The sequence below is a fragment of the Charadrius vociferus genome, unplaced genomic scaffold, assembly GCF_000708025.1.
Source record: "Charadrius vociferus isolate BGI_N301 unplaced genomic scaffold, ASM70802v2 scaffold43, whole genome shotgun sequence".
Classification (NCBI taxonomy): Eukaryota; Metazoa; Chordata; class Aves; order Charadriiformes; family Charadriidae; genus Charadrius; species Charadrius vociferus.
The window spans coordinates 1115712-1143337 of NW_009648043.1; the positions used below are offsets into that span (position 1 = coordinate 1115712).

The 27626-nt window shown below is 37.9% G+C and overlaps 3 protein-coding genes across 3 annotated transcripts in view; 2 read left to right on the plus strand and 1 right to left on the minus strand.

Annotated features, from left to right (window-relative positions):
• Positions 1-441: 441 nt before the first annotated feature.
• On the plus strand, positions 442-4592 carry ZBED4 (zinc finger, BED-type containing 4). Its single transcript, XM_009883645.1, has one exon. The coding sequence runs from the start codon at positions 742-744 to the stop codon at positions 4258-4260; it is 3519 nt and encodes a 1172-aa protein (XP_009881947.1). The 5' UTR covers positions 442-741; the 3' UTR covers positions 4261-4592.
• Positions 4593-11883: 7291 nt separating this feature from the next.
• On the minus strand, positions 11884-23827 carry ALG12 (ALG12, alpha-1,6-mannosyltransferase). The gene is made up of 9 exons (XM_009883646.1): positions 23630-23827; positions 23346-23478; positions 22640-22813; positions 20242-20436; positions 18829-18932; positions 18117-18340; positions 17213-17382; positions 16942-17017; positions 11884-12814 (listed from the first exon to the last, which is right to left on the minus strand). Exons 1-9 carry the CDS (start codon positions 23792-23794, stop codon positions 12583-12585), a joined length of 1473 nt encoding a protein of 490 aa, XP_009881948.1. The 5' UTR covers positions 23795-23827; the 3' UTR covers positions 11884-12582.
• A 1313-nt stretch (positions 23828-25140) lies between these two features.
• CRELD2 (cysteine-rich with EGF-like domains 2) overlaps positions 25141-27626 on the plus strand; it is a 15825-nt gene continuing 13339 nt past the window's right edge. The window contains exon 1 of the mRNA XM_009883682.1: positions 25141-25164. Coding sequence (XP_009881984.1) covers positions 25141-25164 — 24 coding nt within the window. The remainder of the gene's footprint in view (positions 25165-27626) is intronic.

Consider the following 27626-nt stretch of genomic DNA (forward strand, 5'->3'; position numbering starts at 1 on the left):
ATATATGTGTGTAAGTACGATTATGCATTGGTTGAATTGGCATGTAGGATGAGACATAGGTATGTCCAAGCAAATACAAAAGTGATGCTTGGACTGTAGATTTTGTCAAAGCTGAAGCAGAGCTGCGTGTATAGACATGTATTTACCCACAATAAATGTATTGAGTAAATCTTGTTTTTTTTCTTTTTCTATTTTTTTTTCAATAGTACACTGAATTGTTTTTATCTCAAAGGAAAAAAAACAACCTACAGAACATGTAGTGCATGTTTTCAGTTTACCTTTACTGTAGTTATTTAATGTGTGTTATTCAACTTTGTCTTCTGTGGTTTTTTTTTTTATTTCTAGACGGTGCAAAAGACTCGCAGTTGCCCAATCAAGATGAACAGAATGGCCTCCTTCCACAAGAAAAGAGAACATTCATTTTTTAGGATTATGTCTACGACATGAAGCATTTAACAGTAGCTGTCTTTGAGAACATTCACCTATGACCTTGAAATGTCCTGATCCTGGGGAAAAAATGAGATTCCATTAATTAAGTCTATAATTTTTAAATGCATTTTTATGACTAATCATATTTGCTGATGCACAACACGGATACAGAATTCATAAACCAGAGATTATTTTAACACATACGCACATTTGTGTATACAAGATACATCGTTTGAATCAAATTTTAAATAATTGTCTAAATTATCTCTATTTATTAATAAATGAATACTTGGCAAGAAGAATTTGTCATCCATGGACAAGAGTAAAGCAGGTTCCCCCAGAATGGATGGTAATTTTGTATTGGGTAAAATCAATAACTTAAAAGTGGAGCAAGAGGAAGACAGCATTAACTGTACTCTAGAAGGAATGGATATAAAGACAGAACAAGATGATTTCAAACATGCAGACAGCAGTGATGAACAGGAAGACAAAGAAAAGAACTTCATTACCAACAACCCTGGCAAATATTTATCTACAGAAAATGAAGATGATTATGGATCTCTTTTTTCTCAGTATAGTAGTACGCTGTATGATGTAGCAATGGAAGCTGTGACACAAAGCCTCCTTTCTAGCAGAAACATAAGCTCCAGAAAAAAGTCACCTGCTTGGAACCATTTTTTTATATCTCCTAGAGACAGCACTAAAGCAATATGTATGTACTGTATGAAAGAATTTAGCAGGGGTAAAAATGAAAAGGACCTGAGTACAAGTTGTCTCATGAGACATGTGAGAAGAGCCCATCCCACTGTACTAATTCAAGAAAATGGAAGTATGCCAGGTATATCCTCCTTTTCTTCACCTACATTGTTACTGCCACCTCAGTCTGCAGATGTTGGAGATCTGAGTTCTATGTTATCCCCTATAAAACTGGTCAAGAAAATGGCTTCTAAAATACCATCTCCGGATCGAATAATTGAGGAATCTGTTTCTATTGTTTCTTCTGAAGAAATATCAGATCTCTCAGTTTCTGAAAAGTGCAGCAAAGAAGAAGTCATGGTTGGGTCATCTCCGCAGCTACCCAACAACCAGTATGATGACACTGTGGAGAATGTAGCAGAAAAAACTGTTGTTATTCCAAAGAGCACATCAGGTTCCAGAAGGAGATCTGCTGTCTGGAAACACTTTTATTTGTCACCTCTAGATAATTCTAAAGCTGTTTGCATCCATTGCATGAATGAATTCAGTAGAGGAAAAAATGGAAAAGACCTGGGAACGAGTTGTTTAATAAGACACATGTGGAGAGCCCATCGTTCCATTGTCCTGCAAGAGAACGGGGGTGGTACCAGCATACCTCCTCTCTACACTGCACCTCCAACTCTGTTGCCTTCTTTACTACCCTCAGATAGCGATCTGAATTCTATGTCCTCCTCTCCTGGAAAACTAATGAAAGAATCAACTTCTGTTTCTTCTTCTCCAGACAGAATCTCTGAGGAGATCCATACTAATCTCTCGTCTGGAGATGCTCTAGTGGAAGACTCAATGCTGTCATCATCTGATGACATAGGTGAAGTCTCCTTTGTTTCATCTCCAGAGAAACAGTGTGAGGGATTAGGTCCACTAATATTTGAACCTACTGCTGTATTTCAGCAAAATAAAAGGATTATGAAAAGGCTTAAATCAGAAGTTTGGCATCACTTTTCACTGTCACCTGCAGATAGTCTAAAAGCAGTATGCAGATACTGCAGTTGTATGATAAGTCGTGGTAAGAAAGGAGATGTGGGCACAAGCTGCTTGATGAGACATCTATATAGACGGCACCCTGATGTAATTGGAAACCAAAAGAGCTTCCTTGATGTGAGTTTGGCAAATTCTCCTTACGCCACTTTGGCTTCTGCAGAATGTTCATCCTCAAAGTTGACTGACTTGCCTACAATGGTTACACATGATAATCAGATTATATTTCCTGTTAATAGTAAGAAGACCTCAAAACTGTGGAATCACTTTTCAATTTGTTCTGCAGATTCAACAAAAGTAATATGTATGCACTGTGGACGTACGATAAGTAGGGGGAAAAAGCCAACAAATCTAGGCACAAGTTGCCTTCTAAGACATTTGCAGCGGTTTCATAACAATGTATTGAAAACGGATGTCTCAGAGACAGTATTATCCTCATCTACGGATAATCACATGCCACTGAGCACAGAATTACTAGGATCTTCAAATTTTGATGAAACCAATGACAAGTTTTGTGACTCTCACCCAGTTGCCAAAAAAATCACAAGTCTTGTAGCGGAAATGATTGCACTTGACCTTCAGCCATATTCTTTTGTAGACAACATTGGCTTTAACAGGCTGCTTGAATACTTGCAACCTCAGTATTCTTTACCTTCCCCATCTTACTTTTCTAGGACAGCAATTCCAGATATGTATGATAATGTAAAACAAATAATTATTTCACATCTTAAAGAAGCTGAAAGTGGAGTGATCCATTTTACGTCCGGAATATGGATGAGCAACCAAACACGAGAGTATCTAACACTGACAGCTCATTGGGTAACATTTGAGTCTTCATTTCGACCGCAGTGTGAGGATTACCATTGTTCAGCACTACTAAATGTATCACAGATTGATTGCGACTACAATGGAATCAGTATTCAGAAGCAGTTAGAGTACTGGTGGGAAACATGGATTACTTCCATTGGCCTTCAGATTGGGATTACTGTTACCGATAATCAGAGTATAGAGAAAACTTTAAATGAAGGTGATCATTCAAGTGTACAATGTTTTAGTCACACTGTTAATGTCATTGTAAACGAGGCTATTAAAAGCCAGAGAATGGTTCAGAATTTGCTTAGTATTGCAAGAAAGATCTGTGAACGCGTCCATCGGTCAGCAAAAGCAAAAGAGAAGTTAGCTGAGTTGCAAAAAGAGTATGAGTTGCCTCAGCATCAGCTAATACAAGATGTTCCATCAAAGTGGAATACATCATTTCATATGCTTGAACGTCTTATCGAACAGAAAAGAGCAATTGATGAAATGTCAATAGAGTGCAGCTTTCGGGAGCTAATAAGTTGCGATCAGTGGGAGGTCATGCAGTCGGTGTGTCATGCGCTCAAACCTTTCGAAGCTGCAAGTAGGGAGATGAGTACACACATGTCTACTCTAAGCCAAGTGATTCCAATGATTCATATACTTAACAGGAAAATAGAAATGCTATTTGAGGAAACAATGGGCATAGATACTATGCTGAAATCTTTGAAAGAAGCTATGGTGAGTAGATTGTCCTCCACACTTCACGATCCAAGGTACATTTTTGCTACACTTCTGGATCCCAGGTATAAAACATCCTTATTTACAGAAGAGGAGGCTGAACAATATAAACAAGACTTAATCAGGGAGCTGGAAATAATGAGTTCTACCTCAGATGATGATAAACCTGTTTCCAATGGATGTGATATAGGTTCACCATCTACAAATTCATATGGGGAAGATAATCTTTGGTCACTCATGGGTGACATGAAGAAAACAAAAGACCTGAAAGAGAGAGCAAAGTTACCAGAGGAAATGGTGCTTTCTTACTTGGAGGAAGAAGTGCTTGAGCATAACTGTGATCCTTTAACTTACTGGAACTTTAAGAAGTCATCTTGGCCAGTACTGTCAAAATTGGCTGTCAGGTTCTTGGGTTGTCCACCAAGCATTGTTCCTTCAGAGAGACTGTTCAATACATCCAATGAAAGCAACAACTTTAGTCAGTCAAGGTTAATGATTGAACACTTTGAAAAGCTTATCTTTTTGAAAGTGAATCTTCCTTTAATATACTTCCAGTATTGAAACTAATGAACAAACTGCTAGACTAAATCTATTGTTGCTCACTGGATATTAACTATCTGTAACTCGGATTTTTAAATTGCTCCAATAGGGGCCATGTATGACATCTAATCAGTGACTATAATTCCAAATTTTAGTTTTCCTTTTTTTCAGCTTTCAATATGTCTACATGTGCCTTATTCATAGTACTTCAGGCCAGATATTGTATATATGTTTTTTAAAAGTTCACACTAGAGATAGCCTGTCTTGTCAAATTATACAAAATTATGTAGGTTTTAATCCATAATTGTAAATGAACTTTTAAAAAGCTCAGTCATTTGTTTTAATAGAATGGCAAAAAAAAAAAAAAGATGTAAACAGTTCTATTCTGTAGTTTTTTATTCAATTATTATGTAAAAACCATAAACCAGGTACTGTATTTTAGTTGAACATTGCTTTAATTGCAACAAAACAGCTTTTGTAGTTGTCAAAAGAAAGCTGTATGTGAAAGATGGGGTTCAAGCCATCTTTTTATCGTGGTGTTTTTAACTGCAAGCCCTAAAGTACTTAAAGGATTAAGAAGAGTTATTGAGGAAGATGTGTTTACAGGAGACTATTGACTTAGTTATCTGAAAACAAATCTTAAATTTGAGATGATATGGAATGTCAGTTCTACAGCAATCGGTAGTAAAACTTCCCATTCTGGGTTCTCCTGTTCAGGTTTTACATTTTAACTGAACTACAGAAATATTATGGGTATTTATAAGAGCTCTTTGGAAGTCTTATCAAAGTTTGTGAATTAATGCTTGTTATTTAATGCCATGTACAAAAAAGGCAAGAAATTTACCATGAAGACTCTAATGTCATTCTAAAGCCTTTTCTAATCTTTAGTGCATCGAAACTATAAGGTTCCCTATTGTAAAAATTGAGCCCTTATTCCTAATGTAATTTCAATTGTGTAGAACAGCCTGTCTTAAAGCTCCTAGTACAGAAATAACTGATCTTCTGATTTTCAGTAATAGCCTTATGGATATGGTGCACTGCTTAGAATTTTATGTAGTAGGGTTGATTCTTAACTGTTGGTGTCCATCAGGCAAATGGGATATAAAGCCCTCAAAACTTCAAGAAAGGTGGAAAAAAATAGCCAGCATTTTAATTTGAAAGGACCGTTCTCTATGGGTTTTTAACTCTAGATAAAGATTAATCTTCTCATTTCAGTTTTCATTGAATACTTTTTGGGAAACAAGTCATTTGCCTATGACCTTTTAGAAAAGTTGTAGCTTTGTTAAAATACTGTACCTATGCCTAATCTAATTTTGCATTTACTATGTTTTAGTGTATTTATAAATGGTGAACTCAGTTTCTGAAATTAAACATTTTATTTGCAATTTTCTAGTGGTAGTCAACACTGCCTTTTATTTTCAGATGGATTTAAGACAACCATTGAATAAAAATTAACTGATAAAATTGTAATCATAAATATACCACAGAACACGCTATGTGAAAAGACTGGTTTTCCATTTAGCTCTTTGGACTTCAGACTGAATTCTGGTTCTTTTCATTCAAACTCTTCAACCTCAGGAAAATGTGTTGAATTCTTTCCCAAGGGGCTTTGGTTCCCACATGAAGTTTCTCTAAACATTTTATCATTTCGGGTATTTCAATTGTTATTCCATCAGTTATGTTTACACCTGTACTATTTAAGTAAATTATTATATAGTGTACTTGAGGAAAATCTAATATTGCATTTTGTCTCCAGTATTTTAGAAGGTAACTTTTAATTTATCAACAGTCAGCATTTCTTTGTTCTTCTAGGGTTAAATTAGAACAGCACGTGGTTTTTTTCTGCAGTAATAAAACAATTTGTTCTAGTTTATGTATAGTTCGAACTAGGTGAGTTTGAAGCAGCTTATTGGGAAACATGTTTAAATGGTTACTGGTTAATTATTATCTCCATTTTTTTCCCCTACATTTTAACTGTGAATATAACCTTGACCTTTGTAAAGGAGATGTCTAATCTCTCCAAACGAGTAGAGAGGGAGGTAGAGGATGAAGAAATTATTTTTTTTTTCCTTCTCTTTCCTTAAACAAGTGATATCATTTTCACCCAAGGCTTGAATGTAAATGTGGCCTTTGACTTAAAGCATTGTAGAGCCACATCATACCAGGAGGAGTACTGGCAGTGAAGAAGCTTACCTGAAAATCCCAGTTCTCTAGAAGCAAGCAGCTTGGCTCCTCTGAAGGTGGGCTTTTTACTGTAGCTCCAATGTAACTCTTATGGAAAGTTGAAGTGATGGCATTTTGTAGCCCCCAATTTGCATCGTATTCATATGGAAACTTAATTGTATAGTCATGTTTTTTGTTAAAACTTTTCCTGAGAGCACGAGAAGTAGTTGCTATTTTTAAAAGTAAAAATGTATCAGTTAGTCTACTTTATTTGTACCTGCAACTTCATTTTTTTTTTTGGAAGGGCTTACTTAAGACCATGTTGTTTCATTATCAGCTTGGTTAAGAATTAATAATTAGGTTAGCTTTTTTTTAAAGATAATATGCAGGCCCAAAAGGCCTTAAAATTGAAATAAAAATAGGAGAGACTGAAAGCCACAAAGCTGCTACTTTTTGGATGTAAGCGTTGGTCCTTCTGTAGGAATTACGGGAGCATCTCCATCTTCAGTTCAGGCACTGCCGCCTTTGAGAAAAGAATGACTTCAAAAGAAGGGCTGAAAGCTTTCATTGAAGTACTAAGGTAAGTTATTGAGTGGGTGGGTTTTGTGTTGGGTTTACTTTATTGTTTTTAACATAAATTCTTAGTGATTGCTAAAACTTTTTTTTTTCCCAACCCTTCTCATATTTGTAATGTTGGAAAAAAATTAACTCCCTTATTTTTACAGTACCCTTACTCAAGCTGTAATGAACCACAAGCTGTATTAACAGTGGGAATTTTCATCAAGCTGAGTTTGTGCTGCACCAATCTGGGCAGCAGCAAACAGTTCCGTAATGCATAATGGTACGGTGAACCTGCAACAGTGATATTTATTTTATTTAAACAGTTAATTTCAGTACATTAGCAACTTTAGAATGAAATGTAGTAAGCAGACTTTTTTTTTTCCCTCTTAGCATAAAACGTAAAGTTAGATGGTACTAAAGATAATGCTTTGTGTCGTACCAAGAATCTTGCAACTTTTGCTTCTTTGAAGAGTAGGCAGGTGTAACAACTACACACTGCAACAACAAATATTTTTTAATACTAAAGGTAGGAAGGGGAAGAAGTAGAGGTCTGCAACAGCCCTTTCAAAGATGACAAGCTCAAAGTAGATGTTTACAGTCATTGAGAGATCTGTCCTGTAAAGTAGCTTTTTTTTTTTCGCCACTATATAGAGCTGACCATAACAAGCTTGCATCTAGATACCTCCAAAGACAGGAAAAATAAACATATAATTAGCAAATAACACTTTCTAATTCCATATTATTTAGATTTTGTAAACTAAGCATTTTAGTCTTTCCAAAAAGACATTCATCCTTTCCTTTATCTTTAACGACAAGAAAGAGTGATTCTTTACCTTCTTAGTTTCCTTGCAAGACTGACCCAAAAGTGCTTCATTTCATAAAATGAATGTGCCAACCAGAAATAGAAACCACAGTGATGTCCCCAACTTGGGTATCAACTTGGGCTCCAAGGGCTAGATCAATGCCTAATAAGTCCGCGCTTTTTTTTTTTTTTCCTCCCCCGCTCCTGTATGAACCAATTCCTGCTTCCAATTTCTTGATTTAAATTGGCAGATTTGAAGAAGATGGACTCCATTTCAGACAGCATTTTTCCCCGACACTTGACATGACGCAAACCAAGCCTCGGTACAGAACCGAGGGCAGTTGCAGCTGAAATAAAGCAGGATTGGTGAAAGACTGCCCGCGACAGTAAGATGTAGAATTTCAGAAAAAATGCTGGCGGTCGTTGCTGTCAGAAACAAAGGTTTGAAATGAACAGTCAAAAGTAGTTGTAGTTGCTCGTGTTGATCTAAAGGGCTGATACAAATAGTCACAAAATGGACCAATTACTTCATGTTTAGGAGTCTCATGTATATGTCTTTGGTAAAAAAAAAAAAAACAAACCAAAAACCAACACAACCTTCATGGAGGCATTTTGTCATTTTGCAAACACCCTTTTAATCTTGTGTGTCGCACATTAAGCAGAGTGTGATACGTTTCGTTTAAGACATAGCCCAGAGGAGTTGTGTAACCAGCCCACCGGCCAGCCTGTGGCTCAACAGTTGCTTACATGGGTGATAAATGCTGCCTGTGGTTTTGCTCTTTTCTTGCAAATAGAAAGTGAAGTAATTTGTACAAGAAAGACTGAATACTAATTTACAAGGAAAGCTCGTTGGGGAGGTGGTGAAGCGGAGTATTTATGAATAAGCACAGGTGATGAAGAACAGAAGGCAGCACTAGGCTTCTGTGTAACTTCTGTTAGGTATGGAAAAGTGTTCTCCATCAAGGGAAGTTGAGATGCTGCAGCAAACGAGTGCTTCAATCTTGTATCATCTTTCAAGCTCTTGAGCGTTATCAGAAAAAAAAAAACGAGAAGCATTCAGGAAGATAGGAATGGTCCTCGAACAGTTGTAGTAGGAGAGGCAGCACAACGTCAGTCATGTTCACCGAAACGTGTACCGCGTCTCAGCAAGGGGACGCGTGAAGTGGCCGGGGAGCAAGAGAAAGGGCTGCCATCAGTGTTCCAAAATGTGTTACGCAGTTACGTTGTGCTGAGGTTGTGTTCTGAGAGCTGAAGTGACACAGACGGCCAAGGGAAGAATCTGAGACACATTCTGGCTTTTTTCGGGGTTAACAGATAAATGTATTTTATGTCCAATCCAATACAACCATTCTCTAGGTCCCCTCACCCCAAAATCGCTTGAGAGGGAACACCCATAGCAAGTACTCAGGGAAGGTATAAGGTAAATACAGTCTGATATTTTTTCCCCAGCTCTGAATGCTCTATTACTTAGTGACTTTGTCAAATGGAACCTGTCCCTTGATCTTTGGTTATTCTGTTTTTTGATGGGAGAGTGATGTGTTTAACCCTGTTTTGAAGCTGCTTTTACTTTCAGCATGCAAAAATGTCCTCTATCAGCGCGTTCCACAAGTTTTTTCACGCAATTACTTTTATTTAGTTTTACGACACAGCATCCTAAATCTCATACTGTAAGACAGTGATTATTCACCATCTCTGGATGAAATGACATGGTGATATGTTTGTGTACAAATCATTTGGTTACCCTTGTCCTTTACAGAAATAATAAACGCTGCTTGTAAGAAATTAAGTCAAACTTCAGAAGGCAATACATGATGCTACACCAACATTTGACCCTTGAGGAGTTAAACAAGGCATCCTACAATAAATATCATTCTACAGCAGCATTATACATGTTAAATGCATTGTATTTACAACTCCATTCTGTGTTTAAATATCATAGATGTAACATAATCTATAGATGGACTTCACTCTTTCTTTTGCTTTATTCAGGTTAATCCAACCCACGATAATTTGAATACACTGACCCTATTTCTGCTTTTATTAAGAAAAGCTAAGGTTGTTTGTAAGGGTTTTTTTCTTTTAAGAACTTGAATAGTCATGAGCCATTTATTACTTTAAAGTCCCTTCAAAAATTCCAGCAAGTAGGTTTTCAGAGTGTGTCTCTTACCTGCATCATTCATGCAGTAACTTGAGGCCTCACCCTATGTCCCCCAAACACAGAACAATTTGTAATACCCCACTTCAAGTTTGTAGACAGGGTGAGAAACTTCCTTAATGCCCCCTTACATCTAAGGGAACTTAAACCCACCCTTTCTTCCATGCAAGTACACTGAATATTAATCTATATTAAAGAAGAAAATAAGCTCTATGCTTCTTGTGGAGTTAAAGAAAGACAACAGCGGACTTGCGGATGAGAAGACTCATTTAAGAGATAGCTAGCTTTAGTTTCTATTCCAAAGACTGTTTGTTTATTGAAAGGAACCTTTGGGGAAAAACTGCAGTAATCTTCATCCCAGTTTGACAGACGGCCCTTCTTATTCAGGGTGTGGGCTGCTGTAGCACCCTTGCCCTATGTTGGGGCGTCACCCCTGCTGTCACAGAAGTCATACAGCTGCTGGGTCAGGATCCAGCCGTTTGGCTACAAACCCGACTATGCCATGGACTTTAAAACTTTTAACACTTTTCAAGAACCACATAAGCAGAGCAAGATGCAACAAGACCTAAATAAACTTCACACGCTGTTCAAAACTGCAATGCAGTGTCTCTTTCCTGTCTCCTTGTATGCTCTTTACCTTTCTCTACCCCAAACAAATACACTAAACAGGCCAGTTTGAACGGATAGCTTGTATTTCCATCAGCAGTGAGGCTGTACGTGCTACTACCACTGCTGAACACCATCACTGATAGAAGTCCAACAGGTAGCACCCAGACACCTGAACCAAAGTCTGTGGAAGTACCAAATAAATTACACGTGTGTGACATGCAGCAGGATTAAACTTTTCAGATGCCTCACGTCCACATGTTCTGTGCCATTTCAGCCATTATCTCGAGATGCCTGTGTTACAAACATAACAGCCCAAGGTTTTCACTGTAGTTAATAGAAGTAAGTTTCTGCAGAGGGATTCTAACAACCAGGGATTTGGAAAGCTGGAGTAGCTATACACCTAACTTCAGCAGTGCAGAGGTTTATCTACGCTTGGGAGGAAAAACTTTAAGGTCTTGAGTTGTGGATTACAATGTGGGGGAGTATATAAAGTCAATGATTATGCTTAACATGAGGGCCTACATCCTTACTGAAAAGTTTTTCTTTGTATTGTTCCAAATTCCCAGCTATTTGCACATGTACTTCCTTGTGTCTCCTGTGAATTGTTTGATGTTCAAATTGGCTCTGGAGGAAGCTGAGTTTTCTTCCAAAGACAAATAGATAATACTTGAATGATTTCAATTTCAAGAGCAGCCAGAGACTGGACCAACACGTTCTGCAGGTTCCCTTTGCCAGATCTGCTCAGCAGGAGAAAGGCTGCGCAACAGCACCAGCCACCCACGGGGGAGCAGGCTCCACCCCACCAGATCAGTTCCTCCGATACATAATCTAGAGGACAAAAAGAAAACATGGTCCTAAAGTTGAAACTCAACCCAAGTAAAGGTAGTTCCTGAATGACGCACACTTTATGAGTAAAAAAAAAAACACCCCAAAACACTTTATTCACTAAGAATTTTTTACTCAAGTTTCAGTCAGCAAGGGATAGTTTTCTGTCCATGATTATTTCAGTAATACTGATTTTTTACACTAATGCAACTCCTATCATATTACAACTGGCCCAAACCAAATTTCTAACTTTTTTTTTCCCTTAGTTTAACCCTTAACTTGTTCCATTCAGCAATCTAGGCAGACATCCTTAACAAAAACATCTAATAAAGAAGAGACTACAGAGCATGCTATCTTATTCTAGTTTATAGAATGCAACACATGGCACATTAGATTATTCCTTTTCAAAGGGACTACTTATAAAAAAAGGAAAACAGCACCTATCTTCTTAAAGTGTATTAAAGTGAATATTTTCACAGGTAAATTTTTGCACTGCAAATTAAGATAGTATCATTGGAGCAGAAGAGAGAAACGTTTTAAAAATTACTTTTCTTGTGAAATCCTAGTTGCTGCTTATTCATGAACTGTTGGGATAAAGATAACCATCCTTTAATACTCAAATCTGTTATGAGACAGTGCTTGTCAAGAGGTCCAACTGTTTTTTAAGTGAATCTTTCACTTTAATCAGTTTGGTAGCCTACAGGGCACAATTAAGTATTGTGATGAAGCTACAATGAATATGGCTTTCCTATGTTGATAACATCATTAAGTTTCACACAGGCACTCTGACAACTGATGGGGTTACAATCCTGCAGATAGATTAAGTAATACATCTTTGCACACATAGATTACATATCAAATTATTGCCGTAGCATAAACCTGTTCCATTATGTATCTTATACAGGACAATTAGGACATACCTGCGCTACATTATGAAACAGCTACCCAAGCCAAGTCGACAGGTTTTACTTACTACCACTAAACTTGTAGGTAGCCTCTCTCAAACATATCTAACAATACAACTCAGTATTTTCAGTATTTACTGACTAGGAATGCGTTGTAGTATTTATGAAAGAAATAGGACGGAACTAAATACCAATCGGTACAAAGATTTTCCGTGCCTTTCCACAGAAGCTGAATCGCAGTGCTTGGAATGACAATTTGCTGCTGTCTTAGATTATTCAGTCATCAGCAAAATTACATCAAAAGACTTACTTAAAATTCACAGTCAAGATGATAGAGGAAGTTTTTCCAACAGTACTAATTTTGGTTTCAAGTTTAAAGTAAAAGGAGGTAGTGCAGTAAGGTTCAACCCAATTTTACTGATGCCAGGTATATTTGCCAGTGGCCTGTGGGTTGTCTTGTAATGTGATATTTGAAGAGGGTTTGTTTCCATCAGTATATGTGTATAGGAAAACATCAACTGGTCTCCTGGTTTAATATCTTCTCTTTTGTCATACCTGGAAAGAATAAAGACGGCTTATTTACATTCCTCTCTTTACATATTAAACATCTCCTTTATAGCAAGGGCATGCAGCATCCAAGATGAAACACAAAAAAGGAACTGTAACAGAATGTTACATCTCTTGATTAAATTAACTAGCACTGGAGGAGGAAATAGTATTTTTGAAGAGTTTAGGGAGCCAGTCATTCCATGCAAGTCTTTCTGCTGCTATTGTGATATAAATCAGGACTCCTAGAAAGTTTCTTGCTAGTCTTCTATTTGAGTTCTCTGGAGAAAGGACACCAAAGCCTAAGACTGTAGAAAACTGGACTCATTTTTAAGTTTTACTCTAAAAGAATTGTGGTTTGGCTAAGTATGGGTTTGGGGTTTTCTTTTTTCTTTTATTTAATAAAAAAATGCTATGAGGCACTTTAGCAGAAACCTTTCTCTTCTGGTAGTCACACATTAAAAGTAGAAGTCTCAGAGAATAGCAGGGAGAAGACCTCCGTGAACACTGTGGGAAAGAAAGAACAGCCTGGCAATTATAGTATTAACTTAGCACTTGTTATTTCTGGGTTCAGTTCCCTGATCTACTACGTGTTTGGGCAGGTCACTTTAGGTCAGCTTTTATAAACACATTCAAGTACCTATATATAAATTGTGTATATATATATGAAAAAATACATAAGAACTAGTGAATTCTAAAATTATTTAACATGTACACTTACAGTTATTTCTTAAACGGAGTCATATTCAATCTAGCTGTAGAGGGAATTTACAGAATGAGAAAACAAGCGACTTAAGCATTTGGCATGGATGTGAAAAATCTAGGTTCTGCCACTCTCTGTCTGGTCTAAGCCCAGAACTGAAGTTTGTTATCTCTCAGAGCTGTAAGAACCTCTCTAATTTTCTAAAAATCGAGATAGATCTCCCTCACTGTCTCACGAAGACACTCTTCTACTTCACAGTAGTTACTTATTCATTCACTGAAGATTCAGGTGGAATTTATAGCCCAAGGGTTAGGACACTTATATTGGACATGGCACCCTGATCACATCCTCAATGCAACAGCTTCAAAGGGGAAGAATAAGGTAAGTCTATCCCAAAACAGCCCATAGAGCACTGTTAAGGGTGCTTCCAAAAAGGGTAGACCTGGATTCAAATCTTTGCTTTATATCCCCCCCAAAAAAAATTCTACACTAATACTGTCCAGAAGACAGAGGTTAAGATGAAGGTTACTTACCTTTAGGTTAGTTTATGACACGACAGTCTTGGGCATCTAACTATAAAAGACAGCCCATGTTCTGTAACCCAAGTGAAGAGCAGTGCCCAGTTCTTCCCCCTCTCTGTTGCCCTTTTCTGTGAACTGTTTTCTCTACCAGCTTTGGGAACTCGTGTTCTTAGGCACCTGATACCTTCCATGCATTTCACAAGCAACTTACTCAAGGCTGTGGCTTTTTTTTTTTTTTTTTTTTTTTTTTGAGGCAGCGACACTGCTAGAAAGGTGCTGCAATCCCAACCCTACATACTCCTAAATGCACCTAGGAGTAAATCCAGCCTGCATCTTTTGCCAGGTGTGTCTTTGCAGACCTAGCCTCTCATCTGCCTGAATTCTCTGTGAAAAACTGGAAACATTAATCTCAATTTATATTTTTACAACACTCCCTGACATACCAGTCATTAACATTTAAGATACTTAAAGCAAGTGCTCTACAGTGAACTACAGGATTTGTATGGGTTGTTAACTAAAATTCTGGCAACCTAGAACAGACGCCAGGCTGACAGAATCCAGTCTTCTCCTGACTGTTCATGGCTTAAGACTTTCTCTAGATTGAACATGCAAAAACCAATTTGAAATAAGCATTGGATTGGTAACCGTGAAGGCAATTCAGCTTTAAACTGTCCACACCATCACAATAAATATACCATATAATGCAGAATTAGACTTTGCACACTGAACAAGTGCTTTCTTCTTCTAAAAAAAATTGTGCACTAATTTCACCTGCTATTTCCAAAAAGATCACAATACCACTTACGATGGTACGTGCATCCAAACTGGCAGAAGGAATGGCATACTTCGTAACAACTTTACCAACTGCTAATTTTGATTTTCTTCATCAGCAAATAAAGGGCCTTTCATCTGGCTGCAAGCATTTCTGAATTTTATTATTTTTAAATACTTTAATCTTACACAGCATATTTATTCCTGGTTCAAAGAGACCGCACTAATTGAAGACAAGATTATAACACCTGTTCTGTGTCAGAAACTGCATCAAGCTTCTTTCAATCACCCTTTGAAGAAAAATAATGGATCACCTGCATTTTTCTTGAGGCAAACAGATCTAATCTGAGCACGCCACTGAAAGCTGTTAACTTTAAGACACTTTTATTTATGGGTTGTAGTTATCCTGATGAATCATCAGCCTTCATAGCCACTCCATCCATAAATCCGTTTTCACCCGATGTACACAGTCTATGAAGACAGTAAATTAGGTTTCACCCAGCTGAAAGGCCATCATTTCCTTAGATAAAAAGAAAATGGACAGCTGGTGCCCCTAAACTTTGCACTACTGTGCTGTCAGACAAAGTGGTAGCCCTGTGTACGATGCTCAGTTGCGGATTTTGCCTGATTTTTTTTTTTAGGTGAAATTTTATGATGAATCAGCCCTCCCTTGAGGCGTTTTTATGACAAGTAAAGATAAAAGTGCAAGACACAAACTGGTCTGTAGCTGCAACACTATGAAACATCCATCAGTGACAAGGATATTATTCATTCACCTTACAATCCCACTACACTAGAGCCTTGGCAAGCCCAAAACAATCCAAAACCCACCACCTAAAAAAGCTCACTGAAATTAAGCATTATATTTAGAGACTGGAGCTATATATAGAGTAATGTGTGTACTTAAGTATATTCAAAACCTAAAGATGGCATCATTTTAGCTATCGTGTGTTCTATCACTGGTACTCTAATAGTTTAATGTCTTCCCCTGACTGTTCATGGCTTAAGACTTTCTCTAGATTGAACATGCAAAAACCAATTTGAAATAAGCATTGGATTGGTAACCGTGAAGGCAATTCAGCTTTAAACTGTCCATACCATCACAACGTTATGAAAGAGCATGGAAATAAAATAAGGCATAGCAGGCTCAACAATTTTTATAATTCCCCCTGAAGCATTCCCCTCTTCCTCTTTTCTTCCAACATACTTTTATCTCTAAACAAACCAATAATTAAATTATGTTTGTTCATGAAGACTGTAACTGGGGAAAAATAACTCCATGCTCAGCGTCCTTCTTAAATCAAAATCTGCTTCTATTGCTTTTGTTTTGTGCAAGTATAAAGCGAGGCTTTGTGTCACTCTCTGCTAAATCATTTTCATTAAGATGACTGTTTAAATTAAAAACCTACGCTTCAGTTGAAGAGGTATGCCTAAGTAGCACAAAGGCACCCTTTTTTTGGTCTGCATCCTGAAAAGCAAACAATGCCATCCCACAAATGTCTCCTACTATTCATTTAAATATTCTGATTCTTAAAACTGTTGGTACATTACTGCTGGTCATGGTAACAAAGCACTCAACTGCTTTCTCTCACAGCTAATGTGACCAATAGTCCACAACAGTAGCTTCAATGCCATCTACATGAAGGATGTTCCACATAAAAATAGACTTTGAATATTAACACGTACATAAGCCTCACAATGCCGCACATCATTTAAAAGCAAACAAAATTAGAAGATACCCCCACAATTATACACTGTTCTGCCAAGAGCAGAAAAATGTTCATCTACAGGTTTGTTTTAAAAGATCTAGTGAGATATAAATGTAACTGTATTAATGATATTGGTGTTTTAGTAAGCTAACATTTTTTTTGCACCATTTCTGATGTCTTTAAAAGATTCAATGCTATTTAGGCAAACCAAAACGAACCGAAAAAAAACCCCAAAACCACACAGTGGTCTATTTCTGAAATGGCTGCACTGCATACATCAAAATTCTTTGAAGATTCACACATTGTTCTTCAAGAGCCTTAATAAATATGCTGTATCATACACCATATCAGTGATGCTTGCCCCTGTGCATATACAAAAAAGGAAAAAGCAGGCTCCTGTCTTTAGATCGAAATACTTTGTTCATAACATACCTCCAATCTGAATTGATTTCTAGAAACCGAGAAACTCCTGTCTGTGCTGCAGCCACGTCGATATGAACAGAGACATCTACATAAATAAAGAAAATAAAATAAAGTTTCAAAATTCTTCTAAGAACACTCTGATTAATAAATTAACAAAATAGTAACAGAAAAGATGCATGTAAATAGTGTGAAGAAGTAATATCCAATACATGTAAAAACATACTAGCAAAAAAACCCTGCAATTGAAATTAGGCAAACACCTCAAACCAGCTTTACTTACCTGCTGTTGAAGGTACCAACTCATGCAGCTTCTGAATTGCTACTCCTCCAGGATAATTGAAATGTGAAACATACAGAGACGTTCCTGAATAAGCAGCATTAACTAGAAGATGCATTATAACAAAGAAAGATCCGAGTTTGTACAGCCAGGATTTCCGGTAGTTATTCACACTGTTGGGGGGGGGAGGACAAAGTGTTATTTTTCTTTCATACTGGTCATTGATTATTGTGACAGAACTTTCATGAAAATTCCACTGCTAGGTAATAAAGATTAATGCAAACTTTATTACATGTGTATGGAATGCATTTATTATCCATTTCTAAAAGACTAGCTTCTAGTGACATTTAAATTAGAATATTCTCATTATTGAAGCTAATACAAGCTCATCAATAAAGCTAAGTATTTATATGTTTAAAACCTTTAGCTATGAATGTATTCTCTTTCAAAGAAGTTCAGAGTTTAACTGCAATTTATTCACTCAATATACCCAAGTTTAAACTATTTAATACAAACTTCATATTTCATGAGCCCCACCTGTATATTAAACTATCTCCCAAGATGACTTATGATAACACCACAGTAGTACACTGGAATGTGTCTTCTTCTCTGGTGGATAAAAATAAACTGAACAGAATAACAGTAAAATCAGGGCTCTGTTCTTGACTCTGCCCCAAACTTGCCAAATGGTCCTGTTAAATCTTTTAACTTTTCCTTATCTCTATTTCCCTCATTAGTCGAATGGGTACAATGGTACAGACCTCCTTTGTAAAACAAGACCTATAAAGATCTCAAGATGATCCAGATTCCAAGACGGAAAGAAGGGCATAAAAATAGTAATAATAAATTTTGCTTTTCTTTTGCATTTTCAGAGAAAAAAACCCACAAAATGGAATTTTGAACTTACATTCGTGAGCACATTTTAGCAGCCACTACGTTGAAGACGGGGAAAGTATATATGATAAAACGCAGTTCTTTGTGTGGAAGAAACGAATACAAGAAAATAAAGCCCAGTGCTGGCAAAAGTAATATCCGAGTTCTCTTTTCTGCTACACCTAAAGGTACAAATATAATGCTGCATCCCAAAGCACGAGGCAGGGCTGAATAGAAATACCACAAGAAGGGGGAGGTCTTCAAGGTGAAAAGGAGAGTTAAGGATGCTTTCACTGCTAACAAGTAAAGTAACCATTCTTTAGAGTAGTACACACAAATTTTGCAAATACGGAGTATATTTTTTGTATATCATATTCTTCCAGGCACTTGGTTTCCTGCCTTACCCTTTGAGAAACAAAAGCAATTGCCTAACTACATTCACATCACCCAACAGAGGCACATCGAATGGTGCTAATGATAGGCAACATGAAAAACCAAGAGCAAGAAACCTGGCTTTACATTGGTAGAACATAAAGAAGGCAGAAGGAACAGTCTATAGAGGAAAGTTAAATTTTACGGAAAGATTGAAGAAACAGACAATGTCTCATAAGCTTCAAACAATGAAATACTAGATGAAAAGTAGAATTTAACACCATAACTGAGTATCAAGAATGGGTTACATCAAATCTTTGCTTTGGCTGGTAGTTTTCAATAGATCTTTTTTCCCTGGACGTTTCAAAGGATACTCCCCAGTTGGAACTTTTGTTTAAAATTATGTTATACCAGAGCACTTTCCCCTCAGGCCACACAAGTTGCCTCCAAAATAGAGAATCCACAGCAACTGTTAGCCCTAAAAGAATTAAAGAAATACAAATCTGTGTGAATTAAAAACTAGGGAAAAGCAAACTAGCACATTCAAACTGCACATTTACTGATGAGATCAACATAAACTGGAACATGCATTGCAAGCTTCACCCAAAGCCACAGAGAAGGTTGAATCTGTCTGTCCTGCAGTGGAAACACAAGGAAGGGAGGCCCTTCTTAAGAGAAGCCTTAACAGAAGCATGTTAGATAGGAACCTGATTGAGATTCGTCCCACTCCAACCCCAGGTGTGAAAGCAGTGGCTTAATTAAAGTTGTTTTAAAAGAGTATTGGAGCATTAAATGTAATGAAAGGTAAGAAACCCAAGCTGACTTCAAATGGTACTAAATGGATTTTTATTGTGAAGTCAGTAAGTTAAGAAAAACAACCTCTAGAAGTTTGTCACTATTTATTAGGCAGGTGGGAAGAAGTAGGATAAGGGATAAAAGGCAAAAAGGGAGAAGAGCAGCAAATCCATCAGCCCCATCTCCTCCACTCAGCTCTGTGAAAACTGCTCTGGTATTTAAGACTTTTGCCCAGAGGGGGAATGGGAGTACCAGTGACTAATTGTCATTGGATGTCCAAACTCTTACACTGTGAGGTGCCTCCAAATGCACAGGACATGACCTTTTATTGCTTCTATTGTCCATGCTGTGTAAGGGACAGCACACTACCAGAGGTAGAGGTCATCATCAGGCATCTGACAACAGCATTTTTAATTAGGTAGGCTGTGAGAGAAGCTTAGAGCATTTATGTGCATATGCACGAGACTTCCATGGATGGGTAGAGACAAGAAGTTTTTTTTCAGTGTCTCTAGCATGGAAAATCACTTAAGCTACTAAAATTAATGTAATAAAGATACAGGGCTGAACTGTGACTCTCCCCATAACCCTCAGTATCCCTGGCTGTCACACTGTTCTATTTTATCCTGGGATTCAGCTTATCGTCATGGCAATGGATACTACAGCTCATAATGCACGTGTAGCTACAGCCAGATACTAATTATACTAAAGTCAACTTACACATCTAAGCCTTTTTAAGACCAGGACATCACACTGTAAGGATCTAAAGGCAGGGGTCATAGTATTTTTCTACTGCTCTGTGCACAACACGTATTTCCTCACAAGGAAATTTTCAAAGAAATAAATACCCTTCTCATATTACTAGCAAATGGAATCAATCAAACAAACAAACAAACAAAAGCTCTAAGGGCCAGGTCACCAGAGAAGTCAGTCAAATCTCCAGGCTTACGTTGAATTTAATACGTGGCATTTGTTTTTTCCAAGTGAACACTTACCCAACCAAAAAGTTCCAGCAGGAACAGCATGGGAAAGCACCTTGAAAACGGAGATTCTTTTAGTTAATAATGTCACCAGGAGCATGAGGCCTAAGAAAATGCAGAGCTCTGATCTGAAGACTATAATTGCTAAAGCTGAAAACCAAATAAATGGCCTTTGCTTCTGCTGTATCCAAAACGTCAATGCCAGGAGCACTGCAAAAATAAATAAAGCACATCGTCTGACACACTGCACTCTTCATTTTCTGAAGGACAACACTCTTCTCAATGCTAGCATCTTGTTCCTCTAACTTCCCACCAATCCTCTCTTGGTCTTCCTACCACTTCTAGTCCAGAAATTCTTCCTCTGTTAGAGAAATGTAATTCGGAAAAAAGCACAACTTCCTACTGTTGACACTTAAGTAATTAGCAAAAGTATAACCACAGAGGGAACACATGGGAACTCTTTCTAGACGGTATACTAAATAGCTTTGAGGGGGAAAAAGAAAAAAAAAAAAAGAAGAAAAACAAACCTTAAGGGAGTACTAATAGCCTTTCAAACTATGATTCATAATTGTTATTGCTGAGTATCAGCTGAAGAGTTAGTTTATTCTCTGAGTGTATCCCGCATTCATGTATTCATGATAAGAGCAAGTAACTTCAAACATGAAAATGAGACTACAGACTATCGCTTAGGGAGAAAGAACTATAAATCCATTTGTGTGGTTAGCTGGAGACACACCGTATCTCTACAGATGAAGTTGCCTCTACTTTTTCATAGTCTAAATCACATGATAACACTGACTACTACACAGTAAAGTGCTCATGATCCAAAGGAAAACGTGCAAAATATTAATACTACAAAAACATGAAACAACTTGTATTTTTTAATACCTGCAGAAATTATCTGAGAAGTTTATTACTACACAGTGTTTATCTGACAACTCAACTTCTTTTTGGTTTGTTTTTCAGTTCTGATCTATGCAGGCACCAACCTCATGATTTTATTAGTTGAACAACTTGCACTGAAGCATTAAGTGATTCAGCTAATATCTGTCACATGTGGTTAATCTTCCCTCTCATCATCTCTGGGGAAAAATTGTACGTGTAGAGTAAGATTTTGTGACCTGGACAGGCTGGAGAGCTGGGCAGAGAGGAACCTAATGAGGTTCAACATAAGCAAGTGCAGGGTCCTGCACCTGGGGAGGAAGAATGCTAGGCACCAGTATAGGTTAGGGGTGGACCTGCTGGGAAGTAGCTCTGAGGAGAAGGATTTGGGGGTCCTGGTAGATAGTAAATTGTCAATGAGCCAGCAATGTGCCCTTGCTGCCAAAAAGGCCAATGGAATCCTGGGCTGCATAGGGAAGAGTGTGTCTAGTAGGTCGAGGGAGGTCATTCTCCCCCTCTACTAGGCACTGGTGAGGCCACAACTGCAACACTGTGTCCAGTTTTAGGCTCCCCAGCTCAAGAGGGACAGGGAGCTGCTGGAAAGAGTCCAGCGAAGGGCAACCAAGATGATTGAGGGATTGGAGCATCTCCCTTACGAGGAAAGGCTGAGAGAGCTGGGACTCTTTAGCCTGGAGAAGAGAAGACTGAGGGGAGACCTTATTACTAATTACAAATATCTAAAGGGTGGGTTGAAGGAGGATGGAGCCAGACTCTTTTCAGTGGTTCCCAGTGACAGGATGAGGGGCAATGGGCACAAGTTGGAACATAGGAAGTTCCGTTCCAACACACGAAAAAACTTCTTTACAGTTAGGGTGACAGAGCACTGGCACAGGCTGCCCAGGGAGGTTGTGGAGTCTCCTTCTCTGGAGACTTTCAAAACCCGCCTGGATGCAATCCTGAGTAACGTGCTCTAGGCAATCCTGCTTTAGCAGGGGTGTGGGACTTGATGATCTCTAGAGGTCCCTTCCAACTCTGAAAATTCTGTGACTTTGATTTTTTTTTTTTCTCCTTTACTTTAAGTGTACAAACTGCTACATTTGTAGATAACTCCAGAAGAGGAAGGTGGAGATATTGCGGTGGGAGTTTGTTCCACAGTCTCATCAGAAAGTTGTTTCCTGTGTAGACTAAGTTCACAGATTCTGTTTGAACTGCAAGCGTACCTATTGCTTTTCCAATAGCTTTATGTTTTATGCATCAGATATGTGTACTCAAACCTCTAGTTAATCAAAGCCATCTGACAAACTCCACATATACTCAGATTCAATAAAACTTGATTCAACAGTCATTGTAAGTATATATGGTAAAAAAAAACCCAAGGAAATCACCATTGCCTAAGTTTTCTAGTCTTGTTATCACACAATTTAACCAAGTACATCTATTAATTTGGTCTGACCACACATTTTCTGTGTTGATACTGATATATTCGAGAAGAATTTTTCTATTTTAAAATTATTCCTATGTGAATACTTACCAAAAGGAAGGGCAAACACATTAGGGAGGGTTCGTGTACAGTAAAACATCAAATGAAACTGAGTAACAGTGATGAGACAGAAGATTGTTGATGTAGTTGCTCCAAACTGCTTTCTAACTTCTTTCTGTAACTTCCATAATGTGTAAATCACGCTGAGCCCCAAGCTTCCTCGGACTATTAGAAGAATAAGAATAGGAAAGAAGAGTCATATCAGACGGATTACCAATGAATAACTACATTACATAATGTAAGGGAAGAAGTTGCAAAGAATAATATTGGAGATATCACAGTATAACCCACTTCAAGAAAAAAAAAAAAACACACCAAACTTCCCCATTAGCTTACCTATTTTGATCCATCTTTAACTTGCGTGATATTTTTGCACCAAGGTCAATGCTTCTATGCCCAAGCTAAACAATATTTTCGGAAGCATACACGGAAGTACATATGGGAGCGCATTCTCTGAAGACACTTGCTTTTTCTACGCTGTCTGACATTAGCTAGCACAGACCTTCTCTGTGCTGTTACTTACCCCAAAGAGGGGGTGGAATTGCCATGCTGGCATTAAATACCTACAGTTTGCAAAATCCATCATTAAGGAAAAGAATATTTTAATCACTGATCCAAACACTGACTGTTACAACAATGTCAGCCATTAGTCCACTAGTAAAAACATGTCTATTCTGACGATTTAAAATTCTCATACCTATCAGCTGGGAGTAAAACTTGGACATTCTTAGCACAGAAAGTACATATATAGCTGGGCTGGAAAGAGCAGCAATAAAAATTGGTCCAAGGAACGTTCTTGGGACAACTCCAGGAAATTCATGATGGTCATACTGCAAAAAGGAAAATCTAAGTAAGTTAGGCAAATCAGAAACAAAGGAAAACCGTGATAAATCATATTCACATTGCATTTATCCTACTTGCATAGCAGGAAATTCAGATCTTTAACAGTATCCAAGAAAGAACACCTTCTTTCCCATTTACCTTATCCAAGTCCAGTTGATGGTATACTACATCATGGATAGCTTGTAGGTTAAAGCTCTCCTCCACTTTTGTAAAAGGACAGACAGTTAAATGAACAAAGGCCACAACAATAATCAGCAGCAGCAATGGGTACGACCGCCCACTCGAGCTCCTCTTCTGAGCCATCCTGGGTTCAAAATTCACATGAAGCCTAGCATCATTAAAAAGAAAATTAAAAGAAAATGCATTAATAACATGGCATGACATGTACAAGAAAAAAAGATTGATAATGCAAGGGGAACGTACTATGGTAGAGTAAAACTTTAAAGAAAGACTAATAAATCAAAGAACCCATCCAATTACTTTTTTTTTTAATATACATTCAATGAATCAAGCGGATAGCCAAAAACATATTAAGGCAGCATTTCAGGATTTATGCCACCTCCTATAAAAGTAAACGTTCTAGTTTCCACTTAGAAGAACTCAGACAACATAGACACTACTTAAGAAAGTATTTCCCTTTGTGTTCCTTACTGCCACCACTGCTGAGAATGCCACCTCAATTATGCCTACGTTTTGTGGGAGAGACAGGTTTCAAATTTACTCTCACTTTAATCACACACTGGGTTTACACATGAACACATTCTCTCGTTTGTCTAAGACACTGAAACTAGTGGAAGAAGAACCATGAGGATGAGAAATTGCTCAGAACAGAGTACTTTGATCCTTCGAGTTTGCCAGCAGCTAGGTCAGGACCCGGCGAGCGAAGGACAAATCCCCTTCAGCACCAACACTACATGTCATAATGGCATGAAACAGCCTAAACCTCATCCTTCACACTGCTACCCAGAAATGAGGGTCATCTCTCCCTAGAGATGGTAGCTTTTATGATGTATTTTATCATGATGATAAAAATCAGGTGTCCAGGTGATGCCACAGCAAATAAAGCATAGGTATTGTCATGGGTAAACAGTTCATCTTTTCTGACTTCAGATTATAAGATAGTAAAAAATAGTAATAAAAAAGTTATTTTCCATGGCTACTTCCAGCAAAAACATCGTAATCTATTTCATGTTCTTCTAGTTTAAGCTTCCCACTTTTTGTCAGTTTACAATTAAAAAAAACCAAGAGATTTTGGTTATTGTTATTCTTGTTCTGTTCTCACAGAAACAAAACTTTAAAAATAGTACCTTTAAGGTACAACTGGGCTTTTGGTTAGAGATGTTTTCCCCTGTGTTTTGGTCTAAATATGTCCATCAAGCAGATGTGAGATAGCTGGCAGATTTGCTAGGATCACTTAGCAACTGTCCCCTAGAGTTGCCTTTTCCTGAACTGATGTTTGTACTGCTCATTAGTAAAAATAAATAAAGTGAGCTAATGTTCCTTATTGTCACAGCCAACACCAAAAAATCCTGAAATTTGGGTATTTCCTGTAAATTGCATGTATCTGCATATTATTTTATGTATCTCACTGATTGCATATTTTTCTCACAACTGCTGCTGTTACACACTGTAACTGAAGCTCTAACACTATGCTCAAAGACGTGAGTTCTGTGGTAGGTCCTCATGATTTTTGGTTTGTTTTGCAATGTTGAGAGCCTAAATAAACACAACAGCCCAGGAAGTGCGAATAAGGCTTTTTAACCTGTGCCTAGTCTATATGAGGAGACATAAAAGTGGGTTACGCTACTACAGAATCCTTCCACACCAGTAGTAAAAGAGGTATGGGACTGCCATCAGGAACATTTCAAGAAGCATTTGGTGGGAATTAAGCCTCCACACAGGCAACTTATTCTTGTCTCTAGAAAGCTCTCTTGCTGAATCCTTCCAACAAGTACAGAGGCATATCACATTTCTGGCCAAATTTACCCAAGAGAAAAATGGACACTGAAGGATCAATCTACTGCTGCACATAGCAACACAGGCATTCGAGTAGCTTGTGTCACGTGGAACAGCGTGTCATACACCAGCAAGGCAGGTATACCTCACTCCCAATTCCCAACCTCTTAACACTTCAGATATTTTAGGACCCAATGAATCCTTATAAAAGGACCCAACTGCCAAGAAGCTCTATTTTTTCCTGTATCAGTTGTGTAATAAAAAGATATTACCTTCACCTACAACTACTAAATTTATCGTACTCTGACCACTTTACAATATTGCCTGCTCCTGGTATCTTTAGCTAATCACCATATGAATAATCAATCCCCAACCTCCTAAATCATCAGAATGACAGTGAAGCTACATATCCCATACACAGTTTATCATAAGTTGGTGGTTGGTTTTTTTTTAATTTTGTTGACTCCAATCCTTTTGTATGCCTAAAGAAAGTACGCTTGCCAGCATACTCACAGATTTTGAAGATAATTATACACATTATACATACTGTAATTCCCTGAAGGGAAACACTCTGGAAGATAAAAAACCAAAGCATGAAGACAACACCTAGGTTTCCCAGATAAAGCCTAATAAATTTAATGGTCTTGTCAAGACTTAAAATAATGTGCTCTGTCAAAAACTGATGCTGACAAACCTCAAAAATCAAGTAGGATTTATCAAGATGGGTACACAGATTTTTTTAAATAAATGTGCTATATAAAAGCAAAATGCTTGCAATTACAATGTTTATTTTTAAATGCCAAGAACACAGAAACAGACTTTCACTGAATAAAAATATTTTAATAATCAAGGTTAGAGAAATATTGTAAGCAAATACAAATAGTTTTATTCATCATTAACTTTCTGACAACTTTATAAGAGTCCTCCTCAGACCTGTACAACATCGCCACACTTACAACCCCCCAGATGTCTGCATCAAGACTGAGTTATAAGAGAGTTGAGATTTTACTGATTTTTTTATACTGGAGAATTTCAACATAAGGAATTCACCCTTCCTGGGATTAAACTGGGTGAAAATAAATTGTTTTCTCACATTGAAAAAAAGGCTGAAACACTTTTAAAAGAAATGATTTATTCTTTTTCTATACTTTTTGTGGGGAGGTGTCATTAGTTCCAAGATATTTTTTTTTCCCCAGAAAAATCTACCACATTTGGCTCACTTACATTTTTCAGACACTCTTCAGTATAAATAAGTTAGAGTTCTGGCAGCCAAACTGCATGCTGAATCTGTCTACAGAGATTAAATTTCAACTCCCTCACATGCTCTGTATAGAAACATGTAAGCAGAACCACACCAAGAGCATCCCACTCTAAAGCCCTCCCTCTTTGACTTGATCTAGATTTGGCAAAACCTATCACAGGATCATAGAATGGTCTGGGCTGGAAAGGACCTTAAAGATCATCTAGTTCCTACCCTCCCCGGCATAGGCAGGGAGACCTCCCACTAGACCAGGTTGCTCAAAGCCCCATCCAGCCTGGCCTTGAACACTCCCAGGGATGGGGCATCCACAGCTTCTCTGGGCAACGTGGGCCAGTGCCTTACCACTCACAGTGAAAAATTTCTTCCTGATACCTAATCTAAACCTACCCCCTTTCAATTTAAAAGCGTTACTCCTCATCCTATCCCTACCCTCCCTGATAAAGAGTCCCTCCCCATCTTTCCCGTAGGCCCCCTTAAGGTACTGGAAGGGGCTATAAGGTCTCCCCAGAGCCTTCTCTTCTGCAGCCTGAACAACCCCATCTCTCTCAGCCTGTCTTCTTTTTTAAGAACACGCCAGTTGCTATCCTTATATACATTTCCTCATGAGTTTGGGGACTATCTAAATAAAACTCAAAAAAAAAAAAAAACCAAAAAAACCCACACAAAACCGAGAAAGCTGAGGCAGGCAATGAAGCCTGGGACAGCACCGGCTATGAAGGCACTGCGAAGAAATGTCCTTCTTCGGATTGGGGAAGAAACACACATAATGCTCTCGACGTAAAACAAACAAACAAACAAACAAACAAGCCCCCACCCAAAACAAACAAACAAAAGAAACCCAAAACACTAAAAAAAAAAAGAAGAAAAAGAAAAACGCCCCGCCCCCCGCGCCGGCCCGTACCCCTGTTCCCGGCCACC

Excerpts from the sequence above, each read along its gene's own strand:
- ALG12 (XM_009883646.1), bottom strand. The coding sequence starts at position 23,794 with ATGGCTCAGAAGAGGAGCTCGAGTGGGCGGTCGTACCCATTGCTGCTG. Across the intron at positions 18,341-18,828 it reads ACAAAAGTTCCAACTGGGGA|ACCTCCCCCTTCTTGTGGTA; the intron begins GTATCCTTTGAA and ends TTCACCTTGAAG. Across the intron at positions 12,815-16,941 it reads GAAATCAATTCAGATTGGAG|GTATGACAAAAGAGAAGATA; the intron begins GTATGTTATGAA and ends TATTCTTTCCAG.
- ZBED4 (XM_009883645.1), top strand. The coding sequence starts at position 742 with ATGGACAAGAGTAAAGCAGGTTCCCCCAGAATGGATGGTAATTTTGTA.